Source organism: Abramis brama (genome assembly GCF_963993115.1).
Source record: "Abramis brama genome assembly, chromosome: 3".
In the NCBI taxonomy this organism is placed as follows: Eukaryota; Metazoa; Chordata; class Actinopteri; order Cypriniformes; family Leuciscidae; genus Abramis; species Abramis brama.
Window position 1 is genome coordinate 17,772,482 of NC_139965.1, and position 21,808 is coordinate 17,794,289.

At 36.6% G+C, this 21,808-nt stretch overlaps 1 protein-coding gene across 17 annotated transcripts in view; it reads left to right on the forward strand.

Moving 5' to 3' along the window:
• Window positions 1–21,808, forward strand: part of LOC311080248 (A-kinase anchoring protein 13) — a 75,161-nt gene that overhangs the window by 13,744 nt on the left and 39,609 nt on the right. For 14 of the 17 annotated variants that reach the window (XR_014605543.1, XR_014605544.1, XR_014605545.1 and 11 more), the window contains exons 3-8: window positions 2,398–2,554; window positions 6,112–6,399; window positions 9,819–10,002; window positions 11,330–11,534; window positions 12,484–14,326; window positions 15,434–15,507. Coding sequence is in view for 14 of the 17 variants with exons in the window: in XM_084110055.1 (XP_083966181.1) it covers window positions 2,398–2,554; window positions 6,112–6,399; window positions 9,819–10,002; window positions 11,330–11,534; window positions 12,484–14,326; window positions 15,434–15,507 (2,751 nt within the window). In the remaining 3 variants the exon portion in view is untranslated. The remainder of the gene's footprint in view (window positions 1–2,397; window positions 2,555–6,111; window positions 6,400–9,818; window positions 10,003–11,329; window positions 11,535–12,483; window positions 14,327–15,433; window positions 15,508–21,808) is intronic. The other 3 variants (XM_084110057.1, XM_084110058.1, XM_084110046.1) reach the window with 2 other exon arrangements.

The following is a 21,808-nucleotide window of genomic DNA, read 5'->3' on the forward strand; positions in this document are numbered from 1 at the left end:
AACTGCGCGCTCTTACCGGTAGGCGTGGCTTGGGAGTGGCCTCGTAGAGCAGTGAAGCAAGTGCATTCTGGGAGTTGTTGTCTTTCATCCACATAAGCCAAAAATACATTTTCTGGCTATTCTCAGTCTAGAAAGCTCCAAATTCAAAAATAATTTCACATTTCTTCTACATAAATGAACCATTTTAAATACACATTCATCTTTCCAGAGGTGAAGTATCCCTTTAATGAAAAATAACGCAAGCTCTAGAGACACATTTTTGCTGGAAGTTGAACTTTGTGTTTTCAGGAATGGCTGTCACAATGGAGACCATGCAAAAGAAGTGAGGCACAAGCGCAGTGGTCAAACGTTTCTGACTAGCGCATGTTTGTAGGCCACGTTCACACAGCAGCAGAATACAGTTGTCAGTCCTGTATCATTACGTTCTCTCACAGTTTGGTTATTTATTGGAGTGACAACCGCATTATGCAACTGAATTTTCAGGAAAATTTGGATCTGGAAAAGTCAATAAAATTCTCATTCAGGAGACTGGTGGTGACCCCAGTTTAAATTCTTCCCTGGGAATATGACTGTCAGCACCTTACAAGAACAGAAAATGTGTAGAGCAATGGGAAGGATGTATGACTGATATTGTGTTACTATCACAAGAAGCCCATCTCACGTAGGAGTACAGTCAACAAAGAGAAGGGATTTTCCCTCCTGTGCTGTGAAATCTGATGAGGGTTCAAAGACACTTATCTTTGTGTTAACGTCTGTAATTAACTGCTGAAACGATATTAGATTATCCAGAAGACTGAGATAAATGGACACAATGGTGATAGTGATAGAGGATGGATTAGGCTGGTTTTGAGTACAGGAGGATGTGTGACACCCCTTATTGTGTCTTTATTCCCATAGACATCTTTCCTCTCCTGAAATAATTTCAGTAGTCAGTATGGGGCTCAGATTTCTCCAATTCTACCCGATTGTCAATCATGCCATAGTACAGCCTCCATCGAAACTCGAATATATCCTTTCTGTCGCTTTAACGCATTATGAGCAAGAACTTTAGCATGAAACCAATGTTCTTTAATGGTTCTTTGTAGGACTTTAAGTTCAGCATAACCGCTTCATCGGGTTCTTGAGTCGATTGTTTTATGGTTCTTTATAGATTTATGTTCTTAAATGTTTTGGAGAGAAAGTTCTTAGTTTTATTATTGATTCTTAAGATTGGCACATTGACTTCTGCATTCTTCAAAGCACCATTGTAATCGTTTTTCATGGTTAAAGTGATTTTTTATTTTATTTTATTTTTAAATGTATTATTTCTTCAAAGTTGCCATGAAATTCAAATGGGACTTTTGTTTTTTATCGTTACGGTCATATACACTTTATTTAAATGTTTGGGGTCGTAAGATTTTATATTGTTTTTGAAAGAAGTATCATATGCTCACCAAGGCTCCATTCATTTGGTCAAAATAATATGGTAAAAACAGCAATATTTTTAAATATTATAATAAAATTAAATTTATTCCAGTGATGCCAAAGCTAAATCATCATTACTTACTTCAGAAATCATTCCAATAGGCTGATTTGATGCTCAAGTAACATTTATTATTATTATTATCAATGTTGAAAACAGTTGTGCTTAATATTTTTGTAGAAACTGTCATGTATTTTTTTCCCAGGATTCTTTGAAAAATAGAAAGTTCAAAATAATATTAAATTGCTTTACTCTCACTTTTGGTCAATATAATGTGTACTTCCTGAATAGAAGTATGCTTCAATTTTTTCTTTATTCAATGTGATATTTTAATATACAACATTTTTATTCTAATAGGAAATGTGATAAAATCCCAGTTTAAATTTATCATGGCCTTTGCAGTGGTGGTTCCATTGGCTGCTGTGCAGAACAGTGAGCATATTGTTTGAATTTTAAGTATAGATGCATATTTTTCAGTGTAGTAATCTGTGAAAGTGTGATGGGAGGAGACAAGCCTTTCAACTAGAACCTAGGCGTGTGCTGTTAAATTCAAACTGCTATCTGTGTTAATCTGTGCAAACCAGCACGTGTGTGATATCCTGTTGCAACCACAACTTCAGTTATTTCTCATTGCGTTTGACTTTTGAGTTCTTGCGTTAACAATTTATGAAAGTTTCCTTTTAAAAGAAAGAATAGCAAATTCCATTTAAAAGCAAATTTCACACTCATACAGTGCTCGTGTCTAATAAATCATGTACATTTTTTATGATCAAATTGGCTGAAAATGCACATTATTAACAGGTTCATTCAAGTGACTTCTAATATGTGATGGATTGGATCATTTTAGCATTGTGCTTTTTGGACGATAATATATTTAGTTATTAGTCATAAGCACATAATCTTGTATTTCAAACTTCTCTGTTTTTCTGTGGCAGGGCAAGTGTGTGCTAACAGTTCATCTTTGCGATGAGGCGCTCCGTGAAGGAGAACAGGGGGAGGTGCAGTTCTTCCTGTTGTTCACTGGCTCCTCTCAGAGACATCTAACCAGCACACTGAAGCTTAACCATGGCACCCTTCAGGCTGTGTGTCCAGGTGAGCGCATTATTGGGCCCGTAGATCTGTGACATCATAGTCAACTGCATCCCAACTGCAACCTTTGACCTTTTGTCGGCTGACAAAAAAGTTTGTGAATCCCTGCCTTAGAATAGTTTACTATAAAATTATGATTTGGTGCTCTAGTAGTAACTAACATTACTAAGATAACATACTGAGCCGAGCCAAAGTTATTATTATAAATGCACAAATATTGATATTGCGATTAGATAGCTGATCTCCAATAAACGGTCAGTATTGTGAATATATATATATATATATATATATATATATATATATATATATATATATATATATATATACTGTGTGTGTGTGTGTATATATACTGTGTGTGTGTGTATATATACTGTGTGTGTGTGTGTGTGTATATATATATATATATATATATATATATATATATATATATATATATATGTGTGTGTGTGTGTGTGTGTGTGTGTGTGTGTGTGTGTATATATGTGTATGTATGTATATATGTATGTGTGTGTGTGTGTGTGTGTGTGTGTAAAATATATAAAAACAGCAACGTTTTTCCTTTGCATTTTTCGAATACAGACGAAAATGTTGTCAAAATGATCCCCTTTCACACGGATCCACAAAACCGACTAAAAACGCTGTATTATTCATGTCAGGCCAGTAGTTGGCGATGTCACTTTGTAAAGAAACACTAAGCGCCTATAGACTGAACACGTAATACGCATGTTCATGACATCAATGTTTTCACAAATTCGTGTATTTGTAGTTTACACAAAGAAGATAACATTATCGTTTTCTAAAATTTGAAACAATTGATGTCGCATGTTCATGACATCAATGTTTTCACAAATTTGTGTATTTGTAGTTTACACGAAGAAGATAACATTATCGTTTTCTAAAATTTGCACTTTGAAACCTGTTTTCAAAAGTTTGCATTTTCAGGCCCCCAAAACGCTGTTGTTTAAATACCAAAACGTATAAAAAGTTTCCAGTTTTAATTTGAAAATGGTGTCATGTAAATGGCCTCATAATTTGGAACCATATGGAACCATAATTTTTAGCTATCATTTTATTGAGTGCTAGATGATGAGCTAAATCTTGAAATTATAAAATAGGCAGAAACATTTAAATATCCAATATCAGGCGATACCGATAAAAAAACAAAAAAAAACGTCAGCCAATAATAAATATGGTGCTGATATATTGTGTGTCTCTGCTTACTCTATCTGGCTGCAAGGTCAAAGTTTTAAAAACACTTTACATGAAAATCAGGCTACAAATCAGGCTACTTTTCTCTGCATAAACTGGGACACGCTAAATTATTTTAGCATTGAAAAATGATACTCACCAAATTTCGGGTCGATTACAGAAAATAAGTTTCACATTAACTTATTGCCAGATATTAAAGTTGAGGAATGTGTTTGTTCTGGGTGTCACTGTGAGATCTAGTGATGAATGTTTAACTGTCTATGTTCTTCTGACTGTGTATTTTGGGACTTTTTGCCTTTTTTTTTTTTTTACTCAGTTGGGGGAAGATGGATTGGGTGAACATGCTGCCCTCTGTCCTTTTTCTAAGAAATCACTGTTTGCTGAGAAACATGAGCACCTCTTTGTACTTGTGTTTCTTATGTACATATGTGACCCTGGATCACAAAACCAGTCACATATCGCACGGGTATATTTGTGGCAATAGCCAACAATACATTGAATGGGTCAAAATGATCGATTTTTCTCTCTTATGCCAAAAAATCATTAGGATATTAAGTAAAGATCATGTTCCATGAAGATGTTTTGTAAATTTCCTACCGTAAATATATAAAAAAATTATTTTTGTGAGTGAATGCAGCACAATCGCGAACATAAATGGACAACTTTAAAGGCGATTTTCTCAATGTTTCGATTTTTTTGCACCCTCAGATTCCAGATTTTCAATATGATGTATAAAGCTCAATTTAAAAAAATTGACCCATGTGACTGGTTTTGTGGTCCAGGGTCACATATAGATAATCTGTTTTTTAAGATGTAGTTTCCCATCAAAGCTCACATTATATGAATTAATCCTAATGTAAGTTCTCAATGCGGAAAGCTTTTGGCTGCACGAGGTGGCAGCACTTGGTCCTGTCAACAAAACATGTTTGCTTGCTGACCGGATCCACTTAAGGGATTGAGTCAAACTGATAATGGTGTATTTCATCCCATAGAAAGACTTCAGTGGAGAAAATTGATCTTCTGTGTGTTTGTAGCATACATTTAGGCATACCTATTAGCCTGTTATCTCATTATAGGATGCTATTTTAATTTTTTTTTTTTAACTGATATGTGTTTTTAAAGTCTTTTCGGGCTGTTTGGCGGCTAAAACAAACCCTCTCGCTATAGAGATGCTCACTCAGCTTGAATGAACGTAGTTGAGTGCGGCAATGCTTAGTCTTGTGTTTCAGTCATTCTGTTCAGTGTCAGGTGTAATGCCTCAGCAGTCAGTGAAGGGATGATCCGCTGATGGAGGGAGATTACTGGGAGAAACAGTAGGCCTGTTTGGCACTTGTGAATCCAGTTATAGTGTTTATGTTTGGCCTGTTTTCAATATGAGATCAAAATTGACCTTTTACTTTATAGTTATACAGTAGTCAACATTTGAAGTGGATCAAAAAAAGTTTATCAAAGTTGTCCTAAGACAAGAACGGGTATTGTTCAAAATTCCTGTATGACTTTGATGAAAGGTTTTGATCCACTTCAAATGTTGACTACTGTACTAGATCTTAATTGACACAGTTTATCAGTCGACAATATTCCTAAAAAAATCCTATTTTGCTATTTTAAAGGTTCCTACTTTTGTTTCGGAGGTCTTCTACAATAGGTTTACATGCATCCAAGGTCAAGGTCAGTTTTGTCAGGTAGTTGAGGTATTATAAAGTCTTGTGCATTACTAACAGCAGTAATTTTGCATAGCATTATTTTTATTTTAAGCATTATTTGAATTATTTTATGTTAGTGTGAATGTTATTTTAGTAACTATTCAGAGATTGGTATACACATAACAGAAGTCCAGACCACTAGGAGGATGTTTGGAATTCTTGGGAATGTTGTTGCACATAAATATGGGTTTGTCTCTTTTCCCAGGAGGTTGACCATGTGCCACTTTGTGTGGTGAGACCTGGCTGTCATTTTTATATGTACCACAGGTTTCAGCCACAATAATTATTCTCTTAGTATGAGCTGTCCCTGCAGTAAAGACTCATTGTTTTTATAACCGCCAGGAATGAGATATTGCATTTACTAGTTGGACAAATTACTGTAATTTAACAGTAAATTGTGCAAACAAACCAGACATGAGTTGTATGCCTGTACTGACAGTTGTACCCAACCTAAAAATCGTGTTTATTTATTTATATTTATGTGCACATCAGCTAAACGACTCAGATGTCTGATAATGACACCATTTTTGCTGTGCTTTTCCCCCTCCATATCCTTTTTACTTTTCACATTATTAGTCATCAACTTTAGTTATTTGTCATGAATGTGTTTGACTGATGTCATGATGTGATCTTTGCCTCTCTGTACAGCTCATAACTGCTGTGAGTCAGTGCTGGTCACCCTGTGCTCAGCGGGACGGGACGGTTACGTTCATACTCTGGCCACCGAGCACCTGCACTTCATGCAGGACCTGGCCTTCGACATGGCCCAGTTCCTAGTGAGTACGGTGGGGCAGACGGACATACTGGAAGAGGCTCTACTACTGGACGAGCATCAGATCCCGCTGCAGGAGTGCGAAAAGCTGGACCAGAGCCTGTCCCTGGCCCTCAGACATCTCACGCTGCCCCCTGGCTGGAGCCTGCTGGGGAACAACACACGTGAGTGCAGCTTAATGGAGGCTAGTTGTTAGATCTGGTTAAAATAGGGTTGTAGGTTCAATCCATGAAGTATTATTGTCTGATACACAATGAGCAAAGACTATAAGTAAGTAGTAAGGCAAGTAGTCATTCAAAAGAGCTCAAATCATCATCATATTTTGTCCTTTAACTGATCATGACAAAGAAAATTTGGTGTTTAGGTCAGAGGACTGTTTATGTAACTTGCAGCCCTTTGCATTCGTTACAGTTTTGATTTCATAAGCTAAGTACCTTTGTTTTAAGAAGTTGTCTGTGTACATCATCCAATAGGAGATTATCTACATTATCAAATGGGAGGATTGTCTCAGCAATAGTTCTGATGTGGTCCTGTAGGGGGCATCTAAGCATTAGCATTGGTGTAGTTCATCAGGCTTATTCTTGATTTGTCTACAAAACCAATAATAAAAATACAGTTTACTGCCATATTTAATATAAACTTTTATATATTATAATATAGTATGTATTATTATATAAAAATATAAACTGCTACATTTTGGAGAGCTTATAATTCTTTGTTATTCTTGGCCTATAACTTATTTTGTCTCCATTTTCTCATTTTATCTGGTTCTTTTTTGTTTCATTACATGTTTAGACTCCTGGCAAAGTAAATAAAATAAAAATATTTAGTGGTCTTTTAATGGTCTTAACCATTTTAACCACAAATCACTGGTCAGGAAATTAGGAAGAATTGCACAAATACTGTAGATGAAGTAACTTAGCACAAAATAGCTTTCCACAACTTGCAGACAGCTTTCTACAGGAAGGAGAGTCAGTTTTGTTCCACTCAATGTTAATGACTTCAAACAGTTCTTGAGTAGTTGAAAAATATCTCCCAGTTTGTTTGTGTTTAATATGAGACCAAAAATTCACTAAAGGGTTCAAAACCTGGTGGACTTGTTCTCAAGCCACTTCATGTTTGTCTTTGCAATTTGGACAGGAGCGTTTTAAAAATAACATCTGATCATTCTTTTTTAGATGAGAAATGTTCATTTGTGGGAAGCAATATTCTCCTGTACTCCTAAGCATTAAATTACTTTTCCCAGTAAAATAGCTCAACAATACCAGCAGCTAAAAAAGCTTCCCACACAATGACACTCTTCCTCCATGCTTCACAATGGTAGAGATGCATTTATTATTATATTTCTCAACATGCAACTCGTGTTTCATTGTGATTCATCACTCCACACACAACTTCCCATATTCTTCCAAATACTTAATTCTGTCTTTGATGTTTTTCTGAGACAGCAATAGCTTTTTAAGTTGTGGATTTGCTTAAATTTTGCTAATTTCCTGACCAATAATTTGTGTTTTTTAGTGTTTAGCCATTTTTGGGCTTGATCCATTTTTTTCCAAGCAGTGTAGAAGAGAATGTACTGGATGATATTCTCGAGCACGGATCAGCAGCCAAATAAACGTCCCTAAATGGCATTCCAGATCAGGTTCCAAGTAATCAGAACAGTTCCTTTGAGTTCACAGCGGTCACATGACCGTTGACAGGTCAGTTACAGTTTGACGTTAATTACAGCTGCCAGATCTTTTTAAATATTTAATTAACTGCCATTGTTTTGGCCTGGTTCTTCTCTGCTGAATCACAGTACAAGACAGTCCTTGTCTTAAACTTGTCTGATGGGTTTTTATTATGCTTAAAAATGTTGCTGCTTTCATTTTTCTGTAATAAGCTCCACTTTGGTTTGATATATATGTGCTGTATTAGTCACTTTTTTATTTATTGTAAAAATACAGAAAGCTTAGGGTTAGGTTTAATGTTATCAAAAATGTTGATATTTCGATACATATTGATACGAGTATTGCGCATAATTTTACTCGTTCCTGCAGCTTTCACGCACCTGCTCAAAAGCTCACGCACATAAAGCCACCTCTCAAACAAAGTGACTTATTGTGCTAAAATGGTCGAATACACACAAAATTATGTCAAAATGCCCGGCTTGGCGGGTATTCAGGTGTAAACAGACAGTTTTGGAACATAATAGTTGAGAAAGAAAACACATGTTGTGTAACAGTATATTGGATCCGTGCATAAGCTCTTAAAGGGATACTCCACCATTTTTTCATATTAAACTATGTTATTCCCTTAACTAAGACGAGTTGATACATACCTCTCTCGTCTCAGTGCGTGCACTCAATCGCTCTGGTGCGCGGCGACACTTTGATAGCACTTAGCTTAGCCCAGTTCATTCATTAGGGACCAAACAGATGAAGCTAGAAGCGACCAAACACCTCCACGTTTTCCCTATTTAAATACAGTTACACGAGTAGTTACACGACCAAGTATGGTGACACAAAATAAAACGTGGCACTTTTCTAAGAGGGTAAAAAGGATAACTATAATGTATGGCGGAATAGCACTTGAAGTTGGGAGCACTTCGACTCCTGAAGAAAGTCGTGCCAGCTTAGAAAAGTGCCACGTTTTATTTTGTGTCACCATACTTGGTCGTGTAACTACTCGTGTAACTGTATTTAAATAGGGAAAACGTGGAGGTGTTTGGTCGCTTCCAACTTCATCTCTGTTTGGTTCCTAATGAATGAACTGGGCTAAGCTAAGTGCTATCAAAGTGTCGCCGCACGCCAGAGCGATTGAGGTATGTATCAACTCGTCTTAGTTAAGGGAATAACATAGTTTAATATGAAAAAACGGTGGAGTATCCCTTTAAAGTGACAGCAGCCTAATAAACCTGCTGCTCTGTCATGTTAATCAGAGAACAAAAGACAAAGAAAATCACTCTCTGCTCTTGACTGAATACCTTTGGTAATTTTAATTGTATGCAAATTAATCTGTATTTAATTTTTACAATGGAGACTATCCAGTGTTATTTTACATTTGATAACTTTATTTAAAAAACTTAAAGCCATGTTTATTTCGTTTGTCTCTGTATTCTATTGTATTTACTTGTGCTATTGTTTGCTGATTGTTGTTATTTTATTACTGACGGTTTACTTTAGTTCAAAATTTCAAATAATGCCTCCATGGGCTGTAAGATATTTTAACAAAATTACCCAAATTATCAACAAAAAAAATGATGAGATAATAATAAAAAAATATATATTGAAGTTTTCCCTGTGGTATCAAAAATGGTATAGAATATCGGTATTTTTCAAGGTATCGTATCAAAGTTAGAAATTCCAGTATCATGACAACACTAGGTTATAGTATTTATAACTAGCTGTATATAAAAACAATTTAAGTATATGGAATGTCCTTATTTGCATAGCTAAGTAAAATGTGTGTCAAAACACTTCAAATAAAGTTATTGGTTATTATTGATATGCTTTTGATATGTATTGATAAGACAAACACTGATTCAGGTCTGGTTTATGTTCATCCATTTTTCTCTCTGAACACTCTTGTTTTTGTCTTTCAGGACTGGAACCTCAAGAGACCCTTCTACACTTTGCAGCCCGTCGTGGGCTCCTCAAAGTGGCCAGTTTTCTCATTAAGCAGCCAGGGGCCCGACAGGCCCTCAACCTGTGTAACAAACAGGGGGCCACACCGGTGGTCATCGCTGAGAGCCGAGGACACACTGCACTACGGGAGCTCTTCAGCCAGTGAGTAATGCACTTACTGTACATACACAGCCTGTTATTCACATGAAAACAACATCAGTCTGTACTGTGAATGGAAATCTACTGTTGAATAATTGTCCTCACACTGTTAAATAGTCAAAAACATGAGTGTTTGTATACTAAGTGAACTATTACTGCGGTTATGATGGTTAGATATTGTCTGATGCTTACTGTTTAAACACTTCCTGACTATTTTATACCACTGTATTATTCATTTTAAAAATCAACAGCAATGTCATCGTCAGTAACTCTAGGCTTATTGAAGGATTCACGTTTTGGGTGTGCTGTTAATAGCTTAACAAATCATGTTTGCATTTTGATTTTACAGCCCAGAGTAAACTTTTTTTATATTTTATTGATGAAGTTACAGTTATGTTGTCTTTTGAAATAAAATAAACATTTACAGAATATAACAGATTATAAAATATTAATAGAATATAAAAAATGTAAACATATTTTAGGCGGCATTTCTCATTTCTGTTTAGTTTAATTTGAAGTACTAACATAACTATAACCAAAACTGCAATAAAAATGAATAAACAAAAAATAAAAAACTAATAAAAATGACAAAAACACAACAAAATTACTAAAACAAACTAACATTAAAATGAAAACAAAAAAATATAAAAATAAAAACTATAATAGTATATCAATGCTAATAAAATAACACTGTTTCTCTTATAAAATTAGAAATTAAGTTGTCAATTTATAACATTTTAATGTGCCTATCATAACTCAGATAATTTATATTTGGATGAATTCTATAAAAAAAAAAAGTCTCTGAAATAATAAGAGTAAATACTGAACACAGTACGAGACATCTAAAATCATCTTAGAATCTAATAGAGAGGCATTGTTTCCACACAAGAAACATCTGAGAAGCAGGATGTCTCCATTAGCTCTCTATTAATCTCATTGCTGAGACATAAAAGCAATCTAATTGGGTATTGTTCTTTAATCTTAAGCATGCTGCTTCAGAGAGCAGTGACAGTTGCTTTCCTGTGACCTGGTTGACAAAAATCACTCCACCCAGCATTAGTCAATGCTCCAGGCCCAGATTTTATTACCTCTTATTACACACTTGAGTTGGCAAAAGAGTACAAAATATGCATGTAGCTGTATAATAACTTGATTTGTGTATTTGGATCATCCTCCACTGCCTCTTGAACAAATAAATCAAAGCAAGTACATCCATAAGAACTCTAAATTAAATTGAGTTTCTTGATTACAGCAGAGTGTTATTCCGTTTGAAGTTGTAATGAAACTGTCTGGGCATATCCTGTTCATCCGAGGGCTTGTTTTGATTTAGGGAGGATTTGGATGCAGACAATGGCGTTGAGACGCTCAGACAGATTTCCTCCTCGGGCAGTCGCGTGGTACAGCACCACCCCTCTCTGAACACCTACACCCTCTCTGTGGGCACCGAGCCGGGCGGTGCATCACCCAACCTGCAGGCTGACATCCTGGCACTGCGCAGGCTGATCATTTGCCATTGTCAGGGGAATGTGAGTCAGGTAAAAAAAAATTCCAGATGTTGGCAAATCTTCCCTTTTCTTTTCTCTCTGTCTGTCTTTTCAGTTCTGTAGTCAGTTTTTGATTGTGATGAACAACTCCAGAAATAAGGACAATATGTGCAAATGTGAAGAATAATGATGATAATATATTGATAAAGACAGAATAATGCAACTGTAAGGGAAACGTTACTTCAGTTTGAACCATGTGGTTAAAAATGTGATATTAAAAAGATCAACTCATAAAAAAACACTATTGTTAATTTTAATTGGAATTGTCACAGCTTAATATGATTGAAAGTGCAAGACAAAGTTTAATTCTTTTCAACATTATATTTTAAGAGAAAATAATAGTAACAATACACACACATTCATATAAATAAATGCAAAGTTTAGGTAGTATTCAATGGCTTTATTCTATCAAACCCATTAAAATGTAATGTTTACTATTTGTGAAGTGCAAATAGGCAAAAAATTCTGATGAAAAACAATGTTTTTCCATTACACACTAAAAACTATCTATCTATCTATCTATCTATCTATCTATCTATCTATCTATCTATCTATCTATCTATCTATCTATCTATCTATCTATCTATCTATCTATCTATCTATCTATCTATCTATCTAACTTTTCATTATTTATATATTTTAGCCTGTATTCTGAACAACATTGTACTTCTCATGTTACTGCCTCTTTAGGATGAATCGCTGTGTTGTCTTCCTCATTTGTTGGATTTTTTGGAAATGCCTGCTAAATGAATGCATGCTATTATGCAGGCAACAGAGGGGAACTTGTTTGCCAAGAAATATCCCTCAGATTTCAACCTCCACCAGAAATAGTCTCCAACAACTGTAGATCTACTATTCATTGCATTGACATAACTGTAGAGTTAGAGAATTGCTTGAAAGAGAGAAAACTCTAAAGCTGTTGTTCTCTGTTCATGTTCAGGGAGGAGTTGCGTTTCAGCTGAGCTCAGATTCTCCGCACATTGCCCAAGAATGTGATCATGGCCTGGAGACCAGAGTTTGCTTTTGTGAAGAGGCACCGCACGACTCCCTTGGCACGAGAGAACGAGGGTTCACTCCTTTTAGCACAGAAGAAAACAAAGGAGAATGTAATGACCGCCTGGATCATTACGGTGACGGAGGTCCCTCGCTCAGCTGTGAAACTGCCACGGCTCTCCTACGCAATGGCAATAGTGAAGATAAGCAGGCGTGTGCTTGTGAAAACAGTGAGACTGATTGCAGAGCGCAAGAGGAGAGCTCAACTGCTGGTGTAGTTAGTACCGGGGACATTGGAGATAGTGGTGATGGTTTGCAGAGCAATTCTGTGAACGTAGCCTATAGAACCTCTTCCTGCGGACAACAGAAAGAGGAAGCTGATAAAGCGAACGACTTAATCTGTGAAGCACCGGGGGAAAATCAGGAAAAAGGACACAACTCTGTAGAGGAGAAAGCATTGGAGGAGAAAGAACTATCTGAGCGTAACCCCACCGCTGAAGCAGGAGATATGGGAATTACTCAGTCTTTGGACACGCCGGAAAGCTCAGATGTTGAATCTTCTTCTCAGGGTGCTGAGACTGATGATGAGGAAGAGGATGGGTACAGAGAACCCATAGAACCAGTGGAAGTGCGAGAAGAAAGCAAGGAACTACCGGAAGTAAATCCAGATGGAGATGCACCTCTACATTTCTTGAATCAAAATTGGTTTGAAAATGAAATGCGTGTTTGCCGAGACGTTCATGATAAAACTGGTGACCCAGGAACTTATACGCTGGAGGGATCTGTGGGAGGCGTTTGTGAGAATATCAGGTGTAATTTGGAAGGTAATCAAGACCATCTTGATTCTTCAAGAACTTCTGATCAAGAAGATGCCAGTGAAGAGTTTCAGGAGACTCTAGAAATGCCATACTCGGAAACAGATGCCGACCAACAGAAGGAGGAACTTGGTGATACAACTTCGAGGACTTCAGTTGCTGAACATGAGAATGTTTCATGCCTGCATGAAATAAATCGAGAGCTGTTGCCTGTAGAAAATCCAATTCTTTCTTTCATTGAAGATGCAGTGGAAGAAGGAAGTGAGGTTGACGGACAGAGACTGTTAAGTTCTTTCGATATATCACAAGCTGAGCCTGGACCAGAACTTGGATCTCCTGCAGCAACTAGTGAGGACACATTAGAACCTGAAGATCTTGAGGTGATTTTAGGCTCCTGCTGTGAGGGGATGGAGAATGTCCAAGAGAACCAGGAGAACAAACCCATTTTTGAAGCTCAGGCAACACTGGAGGAAGTTCTTGAGTCCGCGATTCCTGCAGATATGGAGAAAGTGAATCTCCGAGATGACTCTTCTCAGGATCCCAGGCAGGATATGACCTCAAACAATGAGGTCACGCAGGGCACATCAGAAATCGAGTCTTCAGAAGGAAATGCAGACATAGTTTTTGTAAATACAAATAAATCTGGAGATCAAGGTATCCTAGATGATCCCTCAGACATACCTGTTGTATTTAAGTCAAATGAGTCTGGAATCTCTGAGGAAAGCCTGGCAGTCAATACAGAAGATCTGACGAGTGTTTTGGTACACAGTGACCATGTAGATGGTGCCTTACATGTCTCTAAGGCACTTGATAAGCATGACATTATAGATTCTTCTGTATGTCATAAGAATGACATTATAGATTCTTCTGTATGTCCCGAACAAGCCCAGGAAAGCTTAGATCCAATGTCTCAAGCCGTAGAATCTGCAGTGCATGAGGTTGGGCAACCAGTTGGTGAAGAAGACCTACTGAAAGGTGAGTTGAATGATAAAAAATAGATATATTTATGATATACCATATTTTCTGGAAAATAAGTAGGCACATGATTAAGTTGCACCGGGTCAAAATTGCATTGAGAGAACACAAGTTGCATCAGTGTAAAAGTCACATTTGATTACATTCATATTTGTAAAATACCAGAATATAAAATGAAACTTTTATAAACATTATAAACACTAAACTTCAGCTAAACCTTTGTTTGCACTTTGTGCATGCCATGCATTATATAAGTACTTTGGAATATAAGTCGCAGCATGTTTCAGATGATATCAAATATGTGACATATATTACAGAAAATACGGTAGCATATGCATTTGATGACATAAATATTTATTGTTGCTTCAACAGTATTGCTGGTCCAAAACATGAAATGTTCTGAATCAAGGAGAAATGTACTAAAATCCATTGCCAAGATCCAAGTTGAATTTCATCACTGATTGAATATTGCAGTGTGATTGCGTAACAGTCTCTTTAAAAGCACCCGCCTTCCATAATAAACCAAAATTAAGTAATTATACCTTTCAGATCCAACAGAATAATTGTAAGTAGTCTGTGTGCCTCCATCACGCACACCCCTGAGAGAACAGGGCGTATTCATCATGATATATGTACACAACAAAATGTAGCTTAGCAACAGGTGATGTCATTATAGGATGTCCAGGGAAGTGAAGTTACAAGACGAGGTCAGCATCCATTTCCTGACCTTTTTTCTCTGTTCTCACAGTGACCGAAAAAGTACATTTGGTACACCCATGTTTTTAAAGGGGTATTGTTATCTTAGTGGAGTTACGTAACTGAACCGAAATAGCCAGACTTATAATTTCCAGAAATATCCCTGTTTGGTTCGTGTATTTGTTGGTGCAGGACATGTTTTTAGTTCATTCATCACTTAATAAAAAGTGACTCATATTTTCTGTTCTTGAGTGAACGAATACTTGGTTGTTTTAAAAAAAATTAGTTATCAATGATAATTTTTTTTCTTTATTTTCATGAAGAACTGTTGTACTATTTGTTCTTTTACCTTTTTGCTAATTAATATCTGACTAATTAAAGTTATTATAAATGCTAAATGTTCTCTTACAGAGTCAGATGCACATTTGGAGGACTTTCAAAAGACAATGTGGCCAGATATCATGGACAAAAAAGATGCACCACTGGTTAGTACTAAAAATATAGTGTTTTTTAGACTATATATTTAATTTACTACACTTAACTTATGAAATATGTTGTGGGTGTATGTTGTGACATGACTTAAATGACATCCCATGATTGTTGGGTTGCAAAAATTCTAGGGCTGCCAAGTTTTTTTTACTGTCAATTTTTAGTTTTATTTTGATGGATGCTTATGACTGTTGTTACGCTGGGCTGTTATGTTATGTGCCACGTTTGTTTATAAAGTTGTTTAATGATGCTTGGCAAACCCAACAAGACGAGTCAAACCTTTTTTTTTTAAACCAAAATAAGCTCATACTTTTTTGTTATGATCCATTCAGCAAGTTCCTAACATTCAGCAAGGAGTCAGTATTTACAGTTGCTTTGAAGTAAGTCATTTTGAGCACCGAGCTCCAAATAGGGGCGATATTTCTATGAAAAACAAAACTTAATGTCCTGTTGCTCGGCTGCATTTTGGTCGAGTCCCCATGGTGTCGGGCCCACGTGTAACTGATAACAGATGTGGTCCTCCCCTTTCATCTTCAGCCTTACGTGTTACATAAAGCAGTAATATCATATATTGGTATGTATATAGCCAGTGCAGATTAAAGAACAGAAATACAGCACTGTTCAAAACGTTGGGGTCAGTAAGATGATTTTTAAAAAATAAATTAATACTTTGATATAGCAAAGATGGACTAAATTGATCCAAAGTGACAGAAAAAAAACAAATAATGTAAAAATGTATCACGGTTTCCACAAAAACATTAAGCAGCACAACTGTTTTCAACATTGACAATAATAATAAGAAATGTTTCTTGAGTACAAGACAAGCATATTAGAGTGATTTCTGAAGGATCATGTGACACTGAAGACTGGAGCAATGATACTGAAAATTCAGCTTTGCATCACCAAAACATATTCAAATAGAAGATGATTAAATAAATGCAGCCTTGGTGAGCAAAAACATAACATTTCTTTACCTACCCCAAACTTTTGTACAGCGGTGTAAATGCAACCAGATGACATTATTTTTGGCTTCTTTTTTGTTGGTTTGCTCTAAAGTGCTGCATACACAGCGTAACATGATTGTGCTGCTGTTATTCAAGGTAAATGAGTTGCTTTTGTGTCTGTGGTCACAGAAACACTAGATGTGGTAGCGTTGAGGCGTGAAGTCCAGAAGCAATGTGGATTTGTTTATTTTGTGAGAGTTCAAATTAGAGGACTGGAACAGAGAGTAGAGATGGCTGCAAACTACGTGTGTGTGTGTGTGTGTGTGTGTGTGTGGTTCAGGTATTCTCCATGTCAAGGGTATTCATTTAAAGTTCCAAGATGTCCAGTCTCTATATTTCTTTCCCAGCGGAGGTTCAGACAATACTTTTTGGAGTCAAAATAGTCAACAAATATGAGTAAATTACCTGACAGATAAAATAAATGGTATTTGCTTTATTCTTATCTTCTGAAAGTATCAATCGATTTTGCTGTTCACTGTTTTTTCTACTCTTGTTAATATAACCGCGACATCTGCAGCTCTTAATGTGGCGCTTTAGCGGAAGTGAGAAGCAATGCGCTCAGAACAGAAAAGGCTTGAATGAAGCACATTTGGCTCTAGATAAAAATATTAGAGGATACAGCTAACTGTAGAAATGATTACAATTGTTAATTTATGCACATGGTTTGTCTTAAAGCATATTAAAAACACCACATAGACATACTGTATAAACACACACCACAGGGGGTCTTTAAAAGGTGTTACTGGAACCGGACCGCTTTCAACTATTTGAGGAAATGTATTTACTATCACTTCTGATCAGTTTAATGTGTCCTTGCTGAAGAAAAGTAATAATTTCTTTAACAAAAAAACAAACAAGAAAATCTTAATGACCCCAAACTTTTGAATGCTATTTTTGAACGCTTACAATAAATGGGTGAAAAACATAGTGTGTTTAAAAAAAAAAGCAGTTGGCAAAAAGTAACGCTGTCACTGTGCTTTGGTTTGATCTGTAGAAAAAAAAAAAGCTGTTGATTATCCGTTCTCCTGTTGGATGTTGACAGTTTTATGTCGTGACCTCTGGGCCAGCTGTTCATCCACAGGTTTCTTTATAACTGTTTGGGGGAATGGGGGGCTGGGGTTACCCTTTTATGTGAACCACAAGTGCTGAAGGCCTTTTCCTGGTAATTATAACCAGCCCCATCCTGGAAACGCACGAAGCCACGGTTTCTGCTTCGTTCATCTCTGGACTGAGATCATGAGCAGATGGAAGAAATCACTAGTAGGTGTTGCTCTGCCTCATTTCCTCTGGGCAGAGGGTGTGTTTGTGATTGTGTATATACATGGTGCGCGAAACACTGAGATGCTTTGACAACATTTCAATGGTGGTGTCAATCAGAAAGGCATCAGGGTTGTTATCAGAGTGTCCCACCGGATAGGCTTTCCTGCAGGGATCATTCGATTCAGAGAAGGAAGGAGAACTGTGACAGAGAGAGAAAGGTGACTATTTGGGTCATTTTTGTTCTGCGGTATTTTTTTCTAACTTGGTAAAAATGCTAACAAGGAAGTATTTCTATAAAAGGGTATATCAGAAGTATACTCTGGTCAAGCTAAGATACTTTAATTACTTGATTATTTATACAAGGGCAACTCAATTAACAGGATAAAACATTAAGGGCTAAAGTTAGCCATTTCCTCATTGAGCTATTGACAGTTAACTTGCTTGTCAGCTTGTTTTGTTTCACCAAAAAAAAAAAAAAAAAAACTAAATTAACAACCAATTCCTCAAATCCATTTCTAATACTTGCTGATACTAGCGCTGCTGTTTTCTTAGCCAAATGATGTTACTTCCTGGAGGATGATATCATCAAGGAACTGGCTTTTGTTAGTTTTGGGAAAATAAAAAACTAAGAGCAGGGAAAGTTGATATGCTTTTTATTGCTATACTTTCACCTATGTGTATATGTGTGTACCCATATATATATATCATATTTTATTTCAGTTAATGATTGTTAAAGATAATTTTTTGCTTAATCTAAGTGTTTTTAAGAGTTATAGTTTCAGTCAGTGATAACAACCCTGGCTATAGATTGATCTTTGGTTAGAGAAAGAATTTTTGCATGACAACAATCAAATATTATTTTCACAATTCACATAGTTTGGTTCACAATTAAGTGACCATGAATTTAAACTAATTTCCTTTGCAGAGCAGATGCACTGTGAATATAAACATCTGCTCCTCAAGGAAATTAGTTTAAATTCATGGTCACTTAATTGTGAACCAAACTGTATAAATTGTGTAAATAATAGTTGATCCAATATATTAAAACACATGGGGTAAATGCACTGCATAGCAGGAATGACCCATGTGCAGATGTGTGAGAAAGAGCCGATAGGGTTGGGATGGTGTGGTAGGCGCAATGAAAGCGGAAAAGAGACTGTTTGCATATGCGACTGTCTGTGTGTGTGAGAGAGAGAGAGAGAGAGAGAGAGAGAGAGAGAAGAGGGGAGAGGGGGATGAGCGAGGGAAAGGGGCCGGCCTTTCACACAGATGTGAAAGATTAGGAGCGTCTCATTTTTCCAAACGCTTGAGCCATGGAGATTGTGCCTGTCAGGACCTCATGTGGGAAATAAGCTTTGTTCAGTGTCACAGTTTCTCCTTGCGTGTGTTGGAAAGATGTACGAACGATACAAGCGGAGGTATAGTTTGTGTGCCAAAGGAGAGAGAACTGTGGATGTAGTTTTGATCAAGGTAAGGAGATCTGAAATGTTGTCATTCAGTGCTGTTGCATTGGGACTTTATATAATATAACTTGTAGGTTTTAAACTTGAGGTCCACAGCACAAGTTTTGTGCGGTAATGTTGTTTTATAATTCATTAGCAAGCATTACAATGCTTAACATATCTATTTTAGATATTATATCAGTATTTATTTTTGAGTATATCAGTAGTTGTACATTTTGTATTTGGATAATTGCATAAAATAGCAAATTTAAGAGATATGTTGTAAGAATACAGTGTTATAAAATAAATGTGGACACCATCAACCATTAGATACATTGATCTGGGAAAACTGTGATGAGAAATGTTTGAGTTCACGTTGAAATCGTCTCACTAGAGTTTCAGAACAGATCTTTCCTATATACTGTATGCACTGATTATGAATGGTATATGTTTTTCATAGGAGTCAAAGAGTATCAATAACTTGCAGTGTTTTTACAAGCTAAGGTTAAGTTTCTGCTTCTGCTTCTTGCCAAATGTGATAGACATGTCTTTGGCGTCCCATTCAGGAATCTCTGCAGTCAGCTGTTCTTTCTGTGTGCCCAAACAGTGTCATGTCTTATTTGTTGATTCATAGCTCTTTTGTTGGGTTGAGACATCTGGCATTCGCACTTCATGTCATACAGTCTGAAGTGTGTGTGTGTGTGTGTGTGTGTGTGCACAAGGTGCGGCTCGTTTTCAGCCGTTTAATTTGGTTCAACATACAAATACCCTGAAGCACTGATCTGCCAGTTTGATCAGGCACTGAAGACGTGAGGCTTGATCTGTCTTTACAACCATTATTACAGATGTCACTTCTTTCCAGCCTCAAATCCTTAAGTTCTCAATAAGCTATTGAACTGTATGTGTTCAATGTTACCGGCATAAAGCTTTTGCGTATCTCAAATGTAACTCTCACATGGCAATTCATTTGATTCAGCACAGTTGATTCAATACACTTAAGTCAACATAAACAGAATTCAGTTTTATTGTAAATTATTCATCATTGCACATTATTCTTAAGAAGTACAATTTCTTTGTAAAAATCTCAACTACTTTCCTTTTGAGGGGATCAATCGCTCTTATTTTCAACCTTTTGTCATAGTCCACTTTGCAAAATCAAGTTAATTCCTGATTGATAAATTAAGTCCCACACCACAATTTTCTTTTTCTCATTGAATATGTTTTTTCCACTCAGAAATACTTCATACACTTCCATTCAAATGTTTGGAGTCTGTAAGATTGTTCATGTTTTTGAAAGGAGAGGATGCCTCACCAAGGATGCATTTACTTTATCAAAAATACAGTGAGAATTGTAATATTCTGAAATATTACCACCATTTAAAATAATGGTTTTCTCTTTGAGTTTATTTGAAAATGTAATTTATTCCTATGATGCAAAGCTGAATTTTCAGCATAATTTATCCAGTCTTCAGTGTCACTTGATCCTTCAGAAATCATTCTAATATGCTGATTTGCTGCTCAAGAAACAATTCTTATTATTATCAATGTTGAAAATGGCCGTGCTGCTTAATATATTTATGGAAACCATGATACAGTTTTATCATGATTTTTTGATGAATAGAAAGTTCAAAAGATTTATTTCTGTCACTTTTGATCAATTTAATGCATCCACCCAAGTATTAATTTCCTTTAAAAAAAACGTACTGTCCCCAAACTTTTAAACTGTACTGTATTTCAGAAGTAAAATAGATTGTGAATACTGTTCCTTAATGACTTCAATCTAGCACATTTGATTCAGTACATTTCTCTAGATGGATTTAAGAGCCTTCCGTTCTTAATGACTCCTAAAGACTGGATGGCTGTTGGGTTGGAGCAATGCCTCTGGGAAAGCTCAGATACAATGTTTTGACTGTAAATGGAGTTTGTGCATGAGTGTGTGTGTGTGTGTTTGCGCATGCATGTGGAGGTCAAGAACTGCGTGAGTCGAAGGGGCGGCTCAGTTTGGTGACAGTCTGGGAGCCGCTGCTCAAATCCTAACGGTTTCCTTTGGCTCTTAGCCTGGAGAGAATGATGGAAACGGGCCGCCGGCCAAGTGACTTCATAGCGCTGTTCTGCAACTAAAAATCACCATCTTTACAATCAGCACTAACTGGAGATTTTGGAGCTTTGCACAGATTAAGCACCGCGATCTTGGGAACAAAAATGGTTCTGTAGGAACATAGCAATGTCAGGCACAAAATTTTGATTCAAAATGTCTCACTGATTAACGTGTTCTTATCGTGCCATAAATTTATTCCCAAAGCAATTGCTTTTGTATCACAGCTTTTGTTCCCGCTGCATGCATCGAGAGCCAGCGCACAGTCTGTGCACTTTCAAACCAGATGTGTTTTTATTGGGTACACTTCTGAATTCTCTGTGTTCAACGGAGTCTGCTGGCACTGCCTTTTTGGTCTCTCTCCTAGCGCCGCAAATATGCAGTGAGAACGGCAGTGGTGCCAGATCCTAGAAAGGGACATTGGGCCATGTTTGGCTCTGAACAGACTTTCAGGGTTTGGGCCTGTGTTACGGAGAGTGGTTTGAAACTGCAGAGT